Below are 18509 nucleotides of genomic sequence, written 5' to 3' on the forward strand. Positions count from 1 at the left end.
GGGACCCCGGTGAATCTTACATGAGTGATGAGTCCCCCACTAAAGTCCAAACTCTGAATTATTTTATCAAGATTTAGACGTAGGCTCTATATCTATTTTGTGGTGAAGAAGCATAGGGAAACAACATTGTAAGGAAAGTTAAACTTTATTGTCCCATTTGGACTGATCCGAACTGGTTTAGATCGTGATACCGATTATCATGGTCCAAAATAAAAAAATATTATCTGCGGTGCACAGTAGTGCACATTTATGCCAAATAACTGACTGAGATTTAAAAATTGATTTCAAATTTGAAAAGTTTAAAATTGTATTGTAATTTCTTTGCTTTCTCAGTTAGTTATTTGGTATAAACTTAACGTGTACAAAACATGATGTTTTTCCGGTCCAAAACAATGACCTGAACGGGCCGTGGGATTTCGAAGGGGTCGAACGTTGCCGGGGTTCTCCTGCTTCATCGAAACCAAAATCCAAACCTAAGATTTTGGAGGTGATTCCAAAACGCTATCTTTTGTGGATACATGAGTTGGAATTGAGATATAATAATCCGAACAAAGCTTAGATTTTTGTGGTTTATTGTTATTTCTTCGTTTCTTCTTCTTCGGGGGATCTGGTGTCGATGTTCTGCCGTTAAATGGTTATTTTGGAAGATTTACTGATGTTTGTTAACTACGTAGTATTCTTTGAGAGAAAAAGAGGAGAGGATAGGCTCGAAGATGGAAGGTACTTCGAACCCATCAACCGTTCCTAGGGATCACTATGAGTTGTTGAGCGTATCGAAGGATTCTTCTGACCAGGAGATCAAAACTACGCGTAGAAAGCTTGCTCTTGAGTAAGTTCACTTTACTCTTCTTGACCTTTCATAATGAGAACTGAGAAGTAATATCTGTTGCCGTTCTGCTTGTTCTATTTTCATTTAAAAAATATTCACGATGACGGACTATGCGGTCTTTCCAAGAAGGTACCATCAAATTAGGCTACCTGCTTAGTTCCTTCTGGGTGATCGTTCTTCCTATTGGGGGGGGGGGGAAACATGATTTGTTGATGTTTGCAAATGTTCCATGAGGTTGGATTCTTACTCATGGCGTTTCTTCCGGTTCAGATTGCTAGTATTGAAAAATATTGTTTGATTTACAAGAATTGCGGTTGCTTGTTACTTGCAAGCCCCATTGCTGATATGGTTGCCGACGGAACCGGTTGCATACCCCCTTGTAGCTTCTGAAGGCTTCACTAGTCTCCTATATTTGATAATTATGTTTCTTTTGTTAGGCATGTTTCTTACAATCCTGAGTCATGGTCATAAAATTAACTGTTTGGTTAGTTTGAATTTTGGGAATGAATTTCTGATTTTCCTAAAAAAATTTATTGATTATGGTTCAAATCTTTACACCTTCCTGAGAACTTTGTCTTCAAATTCTGAGCAGGTATCACTCCAAGAAAAATTCCAGCAATCCGGAGGTAAATGTCTTTCCCTTTCCTGTCTTCATTCTCCCTTCCCCACATGCACTGCTTTTCTGTATGAAGCTTGGATAGAATATGATGAAAACCAGGTCAAGGGCTAAGGGCTAATCTGGTAATTTCCCTAGATTTAGGGTTTGCCCAGGAAATTTCTGCAAAAGGGAGAAGGTTTTAGGCTTTCTAAGGCGATTTAGAGCCTGTTGAAAACTGAATTCCAATCTGAATCCTATTTTAATCCGAATTCCAGATTTTAATTTTGAATTCGGATGCCAAATTAGGGTTTCTTCTAGGGTGGAAGAAGCCTAGTCCTTGCTGGTTCTGCTGAACAGAAATGACTTCTTGCTAAGTTGCTATCCTTTCAATTAGAATGGGATCTAATTGATGGAACTTGATAAATATCTGATTTCTGGAATTTTAAATTTTCTGCAGAATCTTGAGGAAGATGAATTGCAGGTTTTTCTAACTTAGGGAAATAGGATTGATCTGTTGAAAATAATGGTAGGGCTTGAAAACCTACGGTTTCCATTGATCCAAATGGGGGTGAATGGGGCTGGGAAGTGGCTGGGAATTAGGATTTCCTAATGGGACTAAGTTGCTGTATTGCTGGGAAGAGGGTGGGGAAAGGGGAGGCTGCGGTTCCTAGAGAAGGTGCTCCAGGGGTTTTGGGACTTTAGGGGCAGGGCTTAGGGTGGTTGTAGGGTTTGGGGAATGCTGCTATTCAGGTACAGCAGCAAAGGGGATGGGACTCTAGGGCTGCGCAAGCAAGAAAAGGGGAGGGGAGGGGTGCAGACAAGGGAGGGGAGGAAGGGAAGGCTAAGGGGAATCCGGATCATCACCCCCGACGGGGAGCACAGACCCGACGGGTTTTCCACCACAAAAAAGGTGGGCCCCACCACTGAAAATGTAAAAAAAAAAAAAAAACCCTCCCATCACCACCCTGGGCCCCCCCTGTTTTTTGTGGTGGTAACCCGTCGGGGGAGCACTTTGTGCTCCCCCGACGGGTGCTCCCCGACGGGTCGCAGATCCGGACTCGGCTAAGGGATGGTGCTAAACACTTGACTGCTGAATTTGGATGCTTGATGGCGTTGGTTATTACTTGTGCTCTGCTGGATTGAAGAAGATGAAGTAGAAACTTGAACAAACACTCAACCAAGGCCTACCCAACAATGAGACCCTAGTCCTCGCCTCAATCAACTTTATCAAGCATAAAAAAACTGAATATTACAATGCGAGAAGAGGCTATTTATAGCCTAAAATAAAAGACTCTGATTTGGGAATCCCTAAGAGATAAGGATCCCAACTTTAGAGCAAAACAAAATCAAATTACTACAAGACGTCAACCTAAAGGTTGGAATCTTGTAAATGCACTTGACTTGGGACTCACGCTAACACTTCCAAATAAATAAAAAAAACTCTAAAGGTAAGAACCCTTTTGAATAAGGAATCTTATCTTGTCCGCAACTAACTTCTAAAGGACTTGGACTCTTCATAATTCAAAATTGACCAATCCAAATAGAAAAATAAAAGTAGATCCATGACCCTTGGATCAAGGGGAATCTATCTAGATCAATATTGAGCCCTAAGAGGGGCTGGAAGATGACCAAAATACCCTTGGGGGTATTCGGCCAGCTTGGATTGACCACATGGTTATGGATTTTGCGACCCAATTATGGGGGGGGGGTCAACTGTGTTCACATCAGAATAACCCAAGGGAGGTTATTAAGATGGGAGAGGTAACAAAATTCATGAAAAGATAAATAGATCTACATGGAATTTGACTTAAATTAAATAAGAGAACTTGATGTAACCCAGGGTCTCGGCCTCTCTTCAGGATCCTCTCAAATAGAACCAGCAGCAAATTTGGGTTTAAACCTTGCTGTTTGGGTTGAAATCTCAGTGGACAGCAGCTGATAATGCTTTCATGCACCCTGCCTGATGTATCTCAGGGTTTAGGGATAGATTGAGGATCTTCTAATTTGGAACCAGCACACAATTAGGGTTTATAGGGTGTCTTGGCTAAGGTAGAATAGGGTTTTAAGCCTGCTGGTTTTGCAGATCAGACTGCCTTCTATTGTGGTTTCTACAACTAGAGTAGGGTCTAATCGACAAAACTCAATAAAATTCTGTTTCCTTGAACATTCTGAAAATTCTGCAGTTCAAGGAAGAAGATGAATTGCAGGTTTTTTTTAAGCTTCAGAAATAAGGCTGATATGGTTTTCCTATTAGGTTAGGACTGTAAACTTGGGGAAGAAGGAGAGATTGAGAGATATTATTGAGAGAGTCCAAATGGAGAAAAGAGTCCTTGCATACCTCAATATCTTATTTCCTATTTGTGATTTGATTAAAGAAAGAAAAAGAGGAAAAATAATTATATTCAGATAAGGAAGAAGGAGAAATCCTGTTTTTGAATGTCTCTGTTCAATTTCGATCAAGCCCTTCATCGAACGGTCATCCAGTGTCCGATCGAGCTGATTTTTGGAGGAGAGCTTCACGACATCTTAATCCTCAAATCCAACGGTGGAATTGTGCATTTCTATTCTCTAAGTCAGTTCAATTAGTATGTCAAAACCCTAATTGGTTGATTTAGATAGAAACCCTGAGTTTGATTCAAATTCTGTCAAGATTCATATCCCATGTAAACTCTATAAGAGGAGAGCATACTCCATCAAGGGAGAACGTGTTTTAGAGCTTAGTAGAAGCACTCTTTCTTTTCTCTTTAGTTTATTTAGGTTTTCTCTCGTTTTCTTTGCTTGTTTTTGTGAGATTTTAATTTCTAGATTGAATGTTTAGGTTTAATTTTTCTATGTAATGTAATGCAATTTCAAATTCAAGATCAAATTCAAGAAATAAGATTCATTTTTCTCTCTAGCAATTGTAGATCTAGATCATTCGAGATTTGGTTGTTAGGGTTGGTTGATATTCGAATCATTTGTTCAATTCTTTTTTATTGTTTGAAGTTCAAAGATGCAAGTAAGTAACATTATTTAATAATCTTCTCTCCTCTTCCATTCTTGCTTCTATCTACCCCTCAATATTCTTAATTTAGGATTTACTTTCAGCATTTATTTATTGTTCTCCCTTCCCTTGGGTCCTTGATCAGAGATGCCTATAGTTTTGCCTCTCTTTGTTTAAGGTTTCCCTTTCCTTTTATTACTCTGTTATTTACTTTCTACAATTTACTTTCAGCATTTATTTATTGTTCTCCCTTCCCCTGGGTTCTTGATCAGAGATGCCTACAGTCGTGCCTATCTTTGGTTAAGGCTTCCCTTTCCTTTTATTGATTTGATTATTTCTTTTTCTCTAATATCCGTTCCCCCGATCGGTGGACTGTAAGCTACGACAAAGGGTCCATGGTCAAAGTCATTATTATTATACTCCCGTTCTCTAGATCCAGAGCTGACACTCGGATCACTTCCCTTTTATTTTTATTTATTTATTATTCACATTTTTTTTTGCCTTTATTAATTATGCGTTGGTTATGTTTGCTTTATTTTTCGTCTCAATTCGATCGCATTAGATATATGGATTAGGACCGTTCGTTTAATTTAATTAAGTAATTAACAAATTTGAATCATTGCACTCTCGCATTATCATTAAGAAGTTAATTCTAAAGTGACATATCTTCTTGAGATCGATCCGTTAGCTACACGATACCATGCGCTTGTGGTTATTTTCAATTTCACAAACAAGTTTTTGGCGCCGTTGCCGGAGAGGTATTAGTCCATTTATTTTTTTCATTCTTAAGTAAATCGAAGTGTTTTTAAAAAAATAAAATAAAATTCAAAGATATTACTCTTAACTAGAGTAGAAACAAAAACATATAGTAGTCCCCACTCTACTGCAGAATCCCTAGGATTTGATTGTAGATGGATCCGAAGACTATACGGATTCCCTTGTTGTCAAACATATACAGCGCTCAGCTATACGGCAACCTTACAACTTTGGAATCATTGTTTTAATCTTTGTGGTGGGGAAATTCACTAATTTAATTTCCCTTTTGTTATTCTCTTTTCTTCTTTAGTTACTTTATTTATATATATATATATATATATATATATATATATATATATATAAAAATGTATTCTCTCATAAGAGCCTTTAATTGAATTATGTTAGTGCATGTGTGTTTGGACTTTCCACAAATCGAATTGTCCGAGTGTCTACCTTGACCATGGAAGACCTACCTCCACCTAAGAGTCTTAGAGATAGATTTTACCCAACTCGATCTGCACAACCCTCCTGTATATGTTTACCTGATGTGAGGGGTAATAATTTTGAACTTAAATCTCATTATTTGTCTATGTGACCCCAATTTCATGGGTTATTTGATCAAGATTCATATTTGTTCCTTATGAAGGTACAACAACTCACTGATGATGCCGTAAGACTACGGTTTATCACATTTGCATTAAAGGATCAAGCCAAAAAGTGGCTTTATAGCTTACCTAGGGATAGCATTACCACATGGGAACAATTTACTGTCCTATTCTTGAAGAAATTCTTTCCTTTCTCTAAGACAAATATAATAAGAAATGATATTCTTCAAAAACCCAATGAGTCCTTTGCTATGGTAATGGAGAGGTTCCAAAGCCTTCTCCAAGAATGCTCTCACCACGGTATAAAATTATGGCATTTATGCCAAATAATTTATGAGGGAATTGATTATCAAACAAAGCAACTTTTGGAATCTATGTGCGTCACAGGATTTACATCGTTCACTGATGATTCAGAAGCTTGGGAATTTCTTTTAGACCTAGCAAATAGAACTAGAGAATGGGAGTCAACCCAAGAATATGAAAGGACTAGTAGGGGATATTTTGCTGATATCCAAGTTCATAAGGATGCACAAATAGATAGTCTTTTGAAAAAGTTAAAAGACTTTGGTAGTTAAAGCTGCACCACCACCACCACCAAGTCAAGCACATTTTAAACTCCACAGTTCGATTTGTGGTTGTTTCTTTATCCTAAATATATTAAATTCCACAGTTCGATTTGTGGAGTTTAAAATGTGCTTAGACTTGGTGGTGGTGTAGCTTTAACTACCAAAGTCTCTAATTTTTTCAAAAGACTATTTATTTATGCATCCTTATGAACTTGGCTATCAGCAAAATATCCCCTACTAGTCCTTTCATATTCTTGGGTTGACTCCCATTTTCTAGTTCTATTTGCTAGGTCTAAAAGAAATTCCCAAGCTTCGGAATCATCAGTGAATGATGTAAATCCTGTGAGGCACATAGATTCCAAAAGTTGCTTTGTTTGATAATCGATTCCCTCATAAATTATTTGGCATAAATGCCATAATTTTATACCGTGGTGAGAGCATTCTTGGAGAAGGCTTTGGAACCTCTCCATTACCATAGCAAAGGACTCATTGGGTTTTTGAAGAATATCATTTCTTATTATATTTGTCTTAGAGAAAGGAAAGAATTTCTTCAAGAATAGGACAGTAAATTGTTCCCATGTGGTAATGCTATCCCTAGGTAAGCTATAAAGCCACTTTTTGGCTTGGTCCTTTAATGCAAATGTAATAAACCGTAGTCTTACGGCATCATCAGTGAGTTGTTGTACCTTCATAAGTAACAAATATGAATCTTGATCAAATAACCCATGAAATTGGGGTCACATAGACAAATAATGAGATTTAAGTTCAAAATTATTACCCCTCACATCAGGTAAACATATACAGGAGGGTTGTGCAGATCGAGTTGGGTAAAATCTATCTCTAAGACTCTTAGGTGGAGGTAGGTCTTCCATGGTCAAGGTAGACACTCGGACAATTCGATTTGTGGAAAGTCCAAACACACATGCACTAACATAATTCAATTAAAGGCTCTTATGAGAGAATACATTTTTTATATATATATATATATATATATATATAAATAAAGTAACTAAAGAAGAAAAGAAAATAACAAAAGGGAAATTAAATTAGTGAATTTCCCCACCACAAAGATTGAAACAATGATTCCAAAGTTGTAAGGTTGCCGTATAGCTGAGCGCTGTATATGTTTGACAACAAGGGAATCCGTATAGTCTTCGGATCCATCTACAATCAAATCCTAGGGATTCTGCAGTAGAGTGGGGACTACTATATGTTTTTGTTTCTACTCTAGTTAAGAGTAATATCTTTGAATTTTTTTTTATTTTTAAAAACACTTCGATTTACTTAAGAATGAAAAAAATAAATGGACTAATACCTCTCCGGCAACGGCGCCAAAAACTTGTTTGTGAAATTGAAAATAACCACAAGCGCATGGTATCGTGTAGCTAACGGATCGATCTCAAGAAGATATGTCACTTTAGAATTAACTTCTTAATGATAATGCGAGAGTGTAATGATTCAAATTTGTTAATTACTTAATTAAATTAAACGAACGGTCCTAATCCATATATCTAATGCGATCGAATTGAGACGAAAAATAAAGCAAACATAACCAACGCATAATTAATAAAGGCAAAAAAAAATGTGAATAATAAATAAATAAAAATAAAAGGGAAGTGATCCGAGTGTCAGCTCTGGATTTAGGGAACGGGAGTATAATTATAATGACTTTGACCGTGGACCCTTTGTCGTAGCTTACAGTTCCACTGATCGGGGAACGAATATTAGAGAAAAAGAAATTGCAGAAAAGAAATAATCAAATCAATAAAAGGAAAGGGAAACCTTAACCAAAGAGAGGCACGATTGTAGGCATCTCTGACCAAGGACCCAGGGGAAGGGAGAACAATAAATAAATGCTGGAAGTAAATCCTAAATTAAGAATATTGAGGGGGAGAGAAGATTATTGAAGAATGTTACTTGCATCTTTGGACTTCAAACAATAAAAAAGAATTGAACAAACGATTTGAATCTCAACCATACCTAACAACCAGATCTAGATCTGCAATTGTTAGACCTAGAGAAAAACAAATCTGGAAACTTGAATTTGATCTTGAAATTGCATTACATTACATAGAAAAATAAAACCTAAACATTCAATCTAGAAATTAAAATCTCACAAAAGCAAGTAAAGAAAACTAGAGAATACCTAAATAAACTAAAGAGAAAAGAAAGAGTGCTTCTACTAAGCTCTAAAACACGTTCTCCCTTGATGGAGTATGCTCTCCTTTTATAGAGTTTACATGGGATATGAATCTTGATAGAATTTGAATCAAACTCAGGGTTTCTATCTAACTCAACCAATTCGGGGTTTGACGTACTAATCGGACTGACTTAGAGAGATCAAATGCACAATTCCACCTTTTTGAGGATCAAGAAGTCGTGAAGCTCTCCTCCAAAAATCAGCTCGATCGGACATTGGATGATCGTTCGATGAAGGGCTTGATCGAAATTGAACAAAGATATTCAAAAACGGGATTTTTCCTTCTTCCTTATTTGAATATAATTCTTTTTCCTCTTTTTCTTTCTTTAATCAAATCACAAATAGGAAATAAGATATTGAGGTATGCAAGGACTATTTTCTCCATTTGGACTCTCTCAATAATATCTCTGTAGATTTGATTGATAATTTATAATCTCCTATTAGGTTAGGACTGTAAACTCCAGATCAAGCCCATTTTTGCATTTGAGAATTTGAATGGACCTCTTGACGTGTATAATTGCATGATTCATACCCAAAACTCTAAATATTTGCTTAAATCTTGAAAAATCCTCAAATCTGCAAAAACAACATAAAACCCAAGGTAGCTCCACTCTAAGTGTGTAAAATACATGCTTTATGCCCTAAGATTTCACACATAAATGTGCTCATCAATGGGAGATGGCTTCTAGGGCTTGGGGAAGGGCTGGAAATTGCAGAACACTAAAGGGGAGGGGTGAGAGGGTCTTTGCAATGAGATTAGGGCGGCTCCTAAGGTCTGAAACTAAAGAGGAGGGGTTGGGATGGCTGAGGACAGCAAGGGAAGGAGGCTGGGGTTGGAGATGGGATTACACTGTGAATTGAATGAACTGCAGAAAGCTCTTTGTAGAATGCTTGAATCAGTGATTAAAGACCTTGAGGTTGAAGAAATAGTGCCCAAACCCAGCTGCAGGGTGTCCTTTAAGGATCCCATGACTTTCACAAGCCAATATTCTCAAACTCTATTTTCATTCACTAATCAAGATGGAAAATAACTTATACAAGAAAGTCTATTTTTAGCCCTGAAACAAAGGACTCGACTCATACTGGGATACCTTGACTGTGATCTCATCACAACTTAACTTGGATTCTGAAACACTTATCAAAAGGAGTCTAATTACTTAGCAATCTCAGCCCTTGGATCTGAGATCTCACTTAAACACCTTAAGTCACCTAATGCTCATTACATAACTTAAGACCTAAGCATCCAAATTACAAACAAACTGGACCCAAAAAAGGAAATAACTCTTCCTAATTTAAGTTATCCTTAAAAGTAGGACTCCTTAAAATTTCCTAAATTAACACTACTCTATGATTCTTTCCAATTGAAACTTCAAACAAATGACTTGGCTCCCAAGACTTATAAATAAACTAATGTACTGGATTTCGGTTTTCATTATAGCTCGATCTAGGGGTAGAGATTGACCATTCTACCCCTAGGATGGATTCAGCCTCCCTGACTCACGGTTGGGCTTGGGGTGTCCAACCCAGGATACCTCATTGTGGATAGACTAGTTTGAAGCCCAAGTCTTAGGGTTAACTTTAGGGGAGTCTTGGCTTAATTGGGGGAAGGTTTTAGGGTTCGCCCAAGTTAGTTTTAGGTCTGAAATTTGAAGAAAATAATTCTTTTTTATCAGTATTTAGTTCGCAGGATTAATCTTCAAGCTATGGTTCAAAATTAGGTTTCCTGCTTGGCTTAGGACTCTTAGTTAGGTTTAGGGTTTGGAGGGGAGGTAGGAAGGTTTATGAGAAGGTAATCCTAAAAGGGTTGAGGGGTTTGGGTGTAAGAGTTTCGGTGGAACTAGGATTAGGGTTAGGCAGTTAGACTAGGGTTTGGGTTGGTCCAATTGGGTTGAATTGGGAGGGAAGGTCACTAGGGTTAGGTGAATGATGTTCCTAAAGTTTGGGACAGATTTAATGGTTAGATTGCCGTTGATCTGACCTTGAATTTTAGGTCTAAGAAAAAGTCCGAAAATTCCAGAAAAATAGAAAAGGGGTGATAGGAGCAATTAGGGTTTGGGAGGGTAATTACGGTTGGGGAAGGGGTAGGAGAGGGGCTGTACTTGGTTGAGAGAAAAGGCTGCTGCTGGTATCAATCGACTGCTGTAGGTTGAAGAATAGTGGACTTGAAGAAAGAGAGCTAAAACTTCTGCCATGGCCCTCCCAAGAAGACCAGGACCTGGATTTCCTCCAAACTTAGGTTTGTATTCAGTTAAACATGAAAATTACATAGCTGGAGGGCTTTCAAATAAGAAATAGAAAAGGACTCTAAGTTGGAAAACCAACTAATTCTGTAATTAGCTTATCCAACTAAACTCAACTACTTTGACATTAAAAAAACTCCATAACTACCTCTAGAGGACTCCAATCCCTATTCTAAGGGTAGACATGGAGTCCTAAAAATAAGGTGACTAAAGTGGATGCAAATTGTGGGATCCCAACCTAACTGGGAATCACTAAACAAGGGCTCTCAAATATTTTCTGAAATAATAATCAGAAAAATAAAAAAAAAATAGATTTAGGGTCTAGACAACACATTGGAGTTAATGAGACCAAGACCTAAGACACCCAAAATTTATCAAAATGACCAAAACACCCCTGTACAGAATTCAGCCAGCCCTTGGTGCGGCATCAGAACTTGGATACCTTCTATTTATTTTTTGAGAATCTGCTATTACATTTAGGTGAAGTTCTAAAACAAAGAGTTCAACAAGGAAGCCAGTGCCCTAGCCTAGCCTCTGTTGGTCATTGACAAATCTTGACAAAAACTGTGCTTGTCAGATCCTCCTAACAGCAGTCAATGAGCACCCTCTAAGAAATTCTTTGACAGATCTCTATTTGACTTTACATAAAGTTATCAATATCTCCTGGATAGACTTATGGCAAGACAATGATTAAGAATTGAGACTATGAATCAACTCCTCACAAGATGGAAAAGTTGCTCTCGTTTCCAGTTTCCCATTTTCTAAGCGCACCAAATATATATGTGTTAAATGCAACTAATTCCTACTTTGCTTTATAGCACTAACCATCACCTCCTTATGGACATCCACAAAGGCATTGCTTTCTTTTTATGATGATTACTTCAGGTGTGATGTTGCTGTCAACTGAAAATGTGTCTGTACTCTGTAGATTTGGCATACAGTTTGTGCAATCCAGTGACTGCATGCCTGTAGAATAATTATAGCTGAACTGAAAGTATTTTGGGGGTATTGAGATGATGCAAGTGAAGTTTGAAGAACAATTAAATAATAAAACTTGTAAGGGAATTTAGGAATAAGCTTAATAGTAGTCAAAAGAAAAAGGAAGCCTTACAGAATTGATTATTCATGGGCTTAACAACTAATTGGGAATTTCAGTGAAAAGAAGTGATGTGATGGAAATAAAGGCCATAGAGAAGGCCAGAATTGATATGCCAATGAAGAGGGACTAAAACACTTCTCTTTGACAGATGATATTGTCCTAGATGGATAAGGTGGGATCGGGATTTGTAAACATCAGGAAAGCTAGATTGCTCTTCTACAATAGTAATAACAATTAACAAAACTCTTGCGATAATGTAAAACATTTGGAACTTGACACTTTTACTTCTATCCTTCCAAAACTTTGATGCCTGTCAACATTCTTGAGAGTTCTACTTGTAAGAAAAAGACGCCCTTTACCGTGTGTCATTGTAAGGAGGTTGGTAAGTTCATCATCTAAAATAAAAAGAAGTCAGTGCCTGCTTGGTCAATAGATGGCAATTTTGAGCCACATGATGCTCTGAGTGTCTTTCATCTGCTTGAAAGTAATGCTGTCTGAATCCAGTTTCAGCTACAACAGAGTGAATCAGTTGTTGTGTCACTCGTGAGACAAAGGAACTTTCCTCAATATCTACTAAATGAACATAAAGTGAATAGAAAATAGTCCTTGATCTAAGGCACACCTCAGTTACAAAACACCATAATTTGTGAATAAAACATCCCAATTAAAGTCTAAACTACCATTTTGAACATGACTATTTGCATTGTCAATCCTAAAATTACATCAGAGGTTATAATATTCTTCAGTGATTCATGAAGGAGACAAAATCACATGTACACACCTTCAGTTTGCAAACTATTACATTTACACCCGTTGGAATATATTCTATTGCTTTTATACCCCCTATGTTTTAAATTATATATCAAGGCACCCCTACTTTTAGAATAATGGGGTTAAGTGATAAATCAGATCCACTGGATCTTCAAAATTCTCAAACTTGCCCTCCTTTGCCCTCAAGTTTTGACTTTCAAGGAAAAAGGTGGTAAATTACAAGTTTAACTGACTGTGAGTTTCAATTCACAAAATCTTCCTACCCAAACTTTTGTTTAAACTGCCAAGATTGTGTTTACACCAGAATGTCTTATTATTAAGACAATTTTCTCCCTTGCATCTCCTGATAAACTCTCCGTACTTTCCTCTTCCTCTGCTTCAATTCTCTCCTACTTCTTCATATCTTTCTCCAATGAATGAATTTTCACCGCCATCTCTTTCCATTTTTGTTCATTAGTTAATTGCCCCAAGGTAGTATTATCCGTCAATTCCTTTCTTCTCAATCTGAAACCTCCGTAGTCATAAATCTATCCTATCATCTGAGCTTTCCTCATTCCACTAAAGTAGGTCTAATGCCATGATTTTGTATTGATGGAAGACCTCATTGACCTGTATTCGTTAAGAAGCGGGAAAAAAAATTCTGATATCAACTTGAAAAAAATTCAGACTATCATGGACTAAACATAAGAATGAATCAAGGAACATCCAAACTGTACCACTTCACAATATTCTACTAGAAAAGCATGTCCTCACAAGTCATGATACAGAAATTGAAGGTTGAGTCTATATAGGAATACAAATTTCTACAACTTTGAAACTTTTAAAAAGGATTGAACCTGACCCTGCATCTGGAAAATATGAGTATCTAGTATTTCAAAAAAATCTATTGCAAGCTGCTGCAATCCAAGTCCAAAAGCCGAAGCAACATAGGTTGTCGATGTTATCTTCATTGATGGAACATGAAAGTGGCTGCCAACAACCCATTGGTTATCCCTAAAGAAATCAAAAAACAGGGAAGGAAAAGAGAGGAAAAATATGACTTCCTTGTTTATAGATCTGAGATTTACAGAAGATCAGGTAGATTGATGGTTCACCTGCAACTCATATTCTCCCACAGATGTTATCAGGCTGAAAGAAAGAAAAATTAATGCCGAGGAGAAGCCTGAGGGAAGGGGGAAGGAAATAACAGAGGAAAGGGAGCAGGGGAGAGGGAGAGAATTTTTTTTTGGAGGGGGGGGGGAGAAAATAGACCCATCTTGCCAAAAGTCACCTGAACTTTGTAGGACAAACTATTAACTCTTTGCAATATTAAGCCTTAAAGGGTTGAGATTCCATTCTCTTTGATGGATTTCAATGCCTAGCCTGGCAGATGCAAGGTAAATGGGTTATGGACGTATGTTTCACACACGAAGGTGGGTGCTCAAATAGGGAAGGGGGAACTTGGGGGTAAATTATCAACAAATTGTTAATGGATGAGATATGACACTAGTTTTTTTTTTTTTTTTATTTATTAAATTTTTTTTATTACTTATAAGAAGATTTAAAAAGGGTAAATATATTTTTTCTATTTTAAAACTAACGATGTTGAGCACAAGGACGCATTTTGTTTGTAACATAATTTATTCCAGTGGGTATAAACATAATAGTTTGCAAGCTCAGGGTTCTATATCTAATTTGCTCTATTTTGTTGTGTGTTCATGAAAAGTTAGTCAATTGCTAACTGATTGAGTAGCTTTGATGAGAGCATGATTGAATAGTTGCTATAGACCCTGGTCATGATTCCCTATTGGGTTTGCTACAGGCCCACCCATGCTCTAAATGGCACATGTTGCTGGTATGGAACCAAAATTTTTAAGGGTTCTATAAGTAAAGAGTAGAGGATAGTAACTGCCTAACAAGGATTGCTGTTCATCGTTCAGGGGCAGAGTTGCAAGCAAAATTGGTTAATAATGAGAGTGGTAGTTTGGAAAATATGATAATAAAATAAATTTGGAGAAAAAAAATTCAGTCCAGCAATAACTCATCTCCACTCTGTATGAAAGAATTCCTTAAAAGCATATCTGTTTGGATTGACAATTCAGGCAGTTCATAACTTAGAACCCTCATACTCATACCCAGTAGAAGGCTGACTCACCAGTTTAAACAATGAGTATCAGTTCTGAAGTTGGACCCTGTGGTAGAAGCATGGCTGTAGTGGGTTTCAGCCGAAGTTGCGAATGAAGGCTAATCTCTAAGGCTTAAATCACTCTTGACCAGCTTTTGATATTCCAGAAATAAGGCTGAACAAAATGGTGTTTAGATATTAACAATCTTTTGCTAACCAGCTGTAGCTTGTGGCTTGCAGCAAACAATTCACAACAAGGAGAAAGAAGGAAATAGGAAAACAGGCAAGAAAAGCAGAAAAAGAATGAAAAAGAGAAAGGAGGTCACAGGATCTTGCTGCCATAGCACACTGTTGACAGCAAAGACAATCCAATGTTTCTCATCCAAATATAAACATTGATTTTAACCATGTCATATAGACTTTAAACAATCCTAATACTTGACTGAAACTAAAACACAAAAGTTAAATTCAGGGTATAACTGAACCAGTAAATCTTATGTTTCCTAGGTATCTATTTGTTGGGAAATGATCCTTTTACTTGGCATGTATCAAGCAAATAGCTATTGCCTATGTGGTGCATATATTTTGCATGTCCGTGTCTTCAACGAAGTGTTTTTGTTGATTCCCCCCCCCCCCCCACAAATCTTTATATAAAAGAGATTCTCTGTTAAAATTTACTTTCACACTACTGCTTTTGTTGTTGTCATCATACATTGGCAATTGAGCCTTTTGCTTGGTATGTGTTGTAGTTTTCAGTGGAGACATGCTTATGTGTTTTTCTAGATGACTTACTGAATCCATAGTTTGATTTTACATCTTTTAAGTGATAGCATTTTTTGTGTATAAAATATTTACTAGGTCCCATTTGTGCCTCTAGTTCATTACCTTGTGCTGGCTTATTATCCTATGTCTCTGATCCTTCATTTTTTATTTTTATTTTCTGAAATAGCCCATGCTCCTCTTTGAAATTCTTAATGTCTATCACCATGTTTTTTCTCTAAGACTTGGTCATCATCAACAATCCTGTGGTTTTGTATCTCTTACCTCATCATCATCTGATATAGACTTGATTATGCAGAGATCTAAACTGGATGATGATTTGAATGAAAGGAGAGAGGCAGCAATAGCCGCCGCAGCAGCTCTGCAGCCAAAATTTCAGTCTGCGAGCATTACGAAAGATCAGCTCAATAAGTTCAAAGTACCATATATTTTTTTCTTTTTAATAATTACTTGATGGATTTTTTTACTTGTTTCGTTTTTCTTTTAATTTTTTTGGGTTGGGGACGGGGGAGATGGAGTAAGGAACAGGGACGGGGTACTAAAGATTTGAATATTTGACGCACATTTTAGGATTTTTATTTATCTTATCGCACCTTTCATCCTAATAATTATGTTTAATGGAGATGGCAATAGGTTTTTAGAAACTTAATTACATCTAAAACTCAGGGTTCAACTTACATGCTGTAGGTGTTGAAAAGTCAGTAAGTTTGGTTTGACTATTACCAAACTTAGTATCAGAGAATTATTTTCATTTAGCAGTAAATGACATGTAAGTACATGTAACGACCCTCTTTATCGGCATGATGATCCATAACCCCTCCCTGTTTTCCCTCCTTTTCTTAATATGCATATGACACAGATGCCCTCAGATATTCACAACCATTCTGTTAGATTGTCTGTAGAGTGGTGTCCTAGACCTACAACTGAATTTTGGCTTTTAATGGTGAAATCTGTCTGTCAACCGGCACACCCGAAGAATAATATGGTCGAAGAACATGCTTTTAGTTGATAGAATTTTTTTCAACACAACCCTGAAGAATAATGTCATGCTTCTATAGATTTATAACAACTTTGTTTTCTCTCTCTCTCTGAATTTTTTTTATGTTCTTTCTTAATTGGTGAATAACAACATTTTTGTCTATTTTGTTTCTTAATTTTTATGTTTTTGCCTACTTAGTGAATTGGAAGTCCTAGTTTTGAGTACTATTATACTTGCATTTGCCAGGAGTTACACAAGAGGCGCCTACAAATAAAAGCTGGATCAAAGATCCAAAAAAGTTCTCAAGGTTCCTTTTGGGCTTATGCCTTGTTAGGATTTTTGTTACTGTATAATTATGATTTGCATACTCATTTTGTGGAAGGTCATTGCAGGGAAAAGAAGGGTATCAAAGAATGCCTATGTAAAGGAAGAGGATGCCAAAAATAATGAGGATGAAGATATTAATGTGATGCTCAAAGGTTCTGGTGTCGCTGTTTCCAAGGGCAACACCTACAATATTTCCCCACTCCAGCAAGAGAAAATTGTCACACATATGGCATTGAAGAAGCGCCAGAAATTACACTGGGGGTATTCATCTTTGCATCTTTCTCTAATATATATTGACAAATTTTAGTCTGTGGCTCATGTGTATAAATTTACATGAAGATATAAGGCTATGTCAAAATCATGGATAGATATCAAATTTCATTATTGTATCTGTTTGAGTAGTGCTATAAAAACATGTTATGATTAATGATGTTATCTCTTCATATATCCTTTTCATATTATCCAATTTTCATTTTTTAATCTTTCATGCCTGAAGCAATTTTTGGAAGATGTTCTCTGACAGCATAATCTTTTATGTCCTTTGGTTGGCAGTCTTGACACGAAAGAAAGATGGGAACGTAAAGCTAACATGTAGATGCTTAAGTTAAATGGTTATTTGGTGCCCTTGGCAACTCAAAGAGGTAAGCAACATTTGCTGCTCTTCTCTTTTTAGTTTTTATTTCCCAAGGATAGTTGGGGGGGGGGGGGGGGGGGGGTACAACTTTCGGAATCTGGAGCCTTTTGGTTTTAGGAAGAATATAAATTCAACAGGGCCAAGCTGCTAGAACTTTTCTGAGATGAACATTTTATGATTCAGATTTGAAGATGATTTGTCAGCAATGACCATGTGAGAGGTAGATCTCCTTTCTCACCGCAGACTCAGATGCAGAGGTGGAATGTCGAAATCGTTTCCTAATGCTCTACTATGGAAGAGACCAGTTTTACAGTTAAAACTGCAGCTCCAGTGAATTCCTAAAATCTGTCATTCTGTTGCAGATAACTGAAAAATGGACGGGAAGATCGCTTTTCAGCACAATTCTTAGGATAAACTTCCCTAGGCTTCACCATTGTTGGAAGTAGTTTTGTTTTTTGGGTAGAAGGAAGTAGTTTCTTATGTACATCCTGAAGAACCGGAGTTGGTGTTAAATATCCAAGGTAGAAATGTTCTTTGTTTCCTGAACATTACAAAAACAGCACTCTTTAATCCCGCTCGTTGACTAGTTCAGAAGAAAAATGGTCATTCATGTCTCGTAGTTCACTTTGCTGTTCAAAAGAGTATTTGTTGGAGTTTTCGTTTAAGAAATTACAAAATAGAGACCAAAAAAGATCAAGGGCCTTTTTGGTACTAATTTCTTATTCTCTATTTTTCTTATTTAAAAATAAATAAATACAAGAATTAATTTTTGGACAGAAATAAAAAATAATCTGATAACTCTAGTTTAGAATAATATGAAGGAAGCAGTGCTGGAACAGGGGAAAACATTAAAATGTGATTCCCCCATTAAGCCTCAGTTATAGTTAGAAACCAATTTTATTTGAAGTCAAGATATTCAACCCCCCCCCCCCCCCCACCCCCCCCCCCTTCTTTCCCTCTCTTACCTTTTCTTTGGGAAAACAAAAACAATGAGAACAAATTATTACCAACTCCACATATATGGGTTGAAATATCAAC

At 36.9% G+C, this 18509-nt stretch overlaps 1 protein-coding gene across 1 annotated transcript; it reads left to right on the forward strand.

The window, feature by feature from the left end:
• The first annotated feature begins 392 nt into the window (after positions 1 to 392).
• LOC149024700 (uncharacterized) lies at positions 393 to 18182 on the forward strand. The gene is made up of 8 exons (XM_089144899.1): positions 393 to 487; positions 675 to 829; positions 1422 to 1455; positions 15830 to 15949; positions 16757 to 16817; positions 16903 to 17098; positions 17390 to 17478; positions 17655 to 18182. Exons 2-7 carry the CDS (start codon positions 714 to 716, stop codon positions 17430 to 17432), a joined length of 570 nt encoding a protein of 189 aa, XP_089001025.1. The 5' UTR covers positions 393 to 487; positions 675 to 713; the 3' UTR covers positions 17433 to 17478; positions 17655 to 18182.
• The last annotated feature ends 327 nt before the right edge of the window (positions 18183 to 18509 follow it).

This window comes from Hakea prostrata, chromosome 2, assembly GCF_041222555.1.
Source record: "Hakea prostrata isolate BN-2017 chromosome 2, UWA_Hpros_2, whole genome shotgun sequence".
NCBI classification, from domain to species: Eukaryota; Viridiplantae; Streptophyta; class Magnoliopsida; order Proteales; family Proteaceae; genus Hakea; species Hakea prostrata.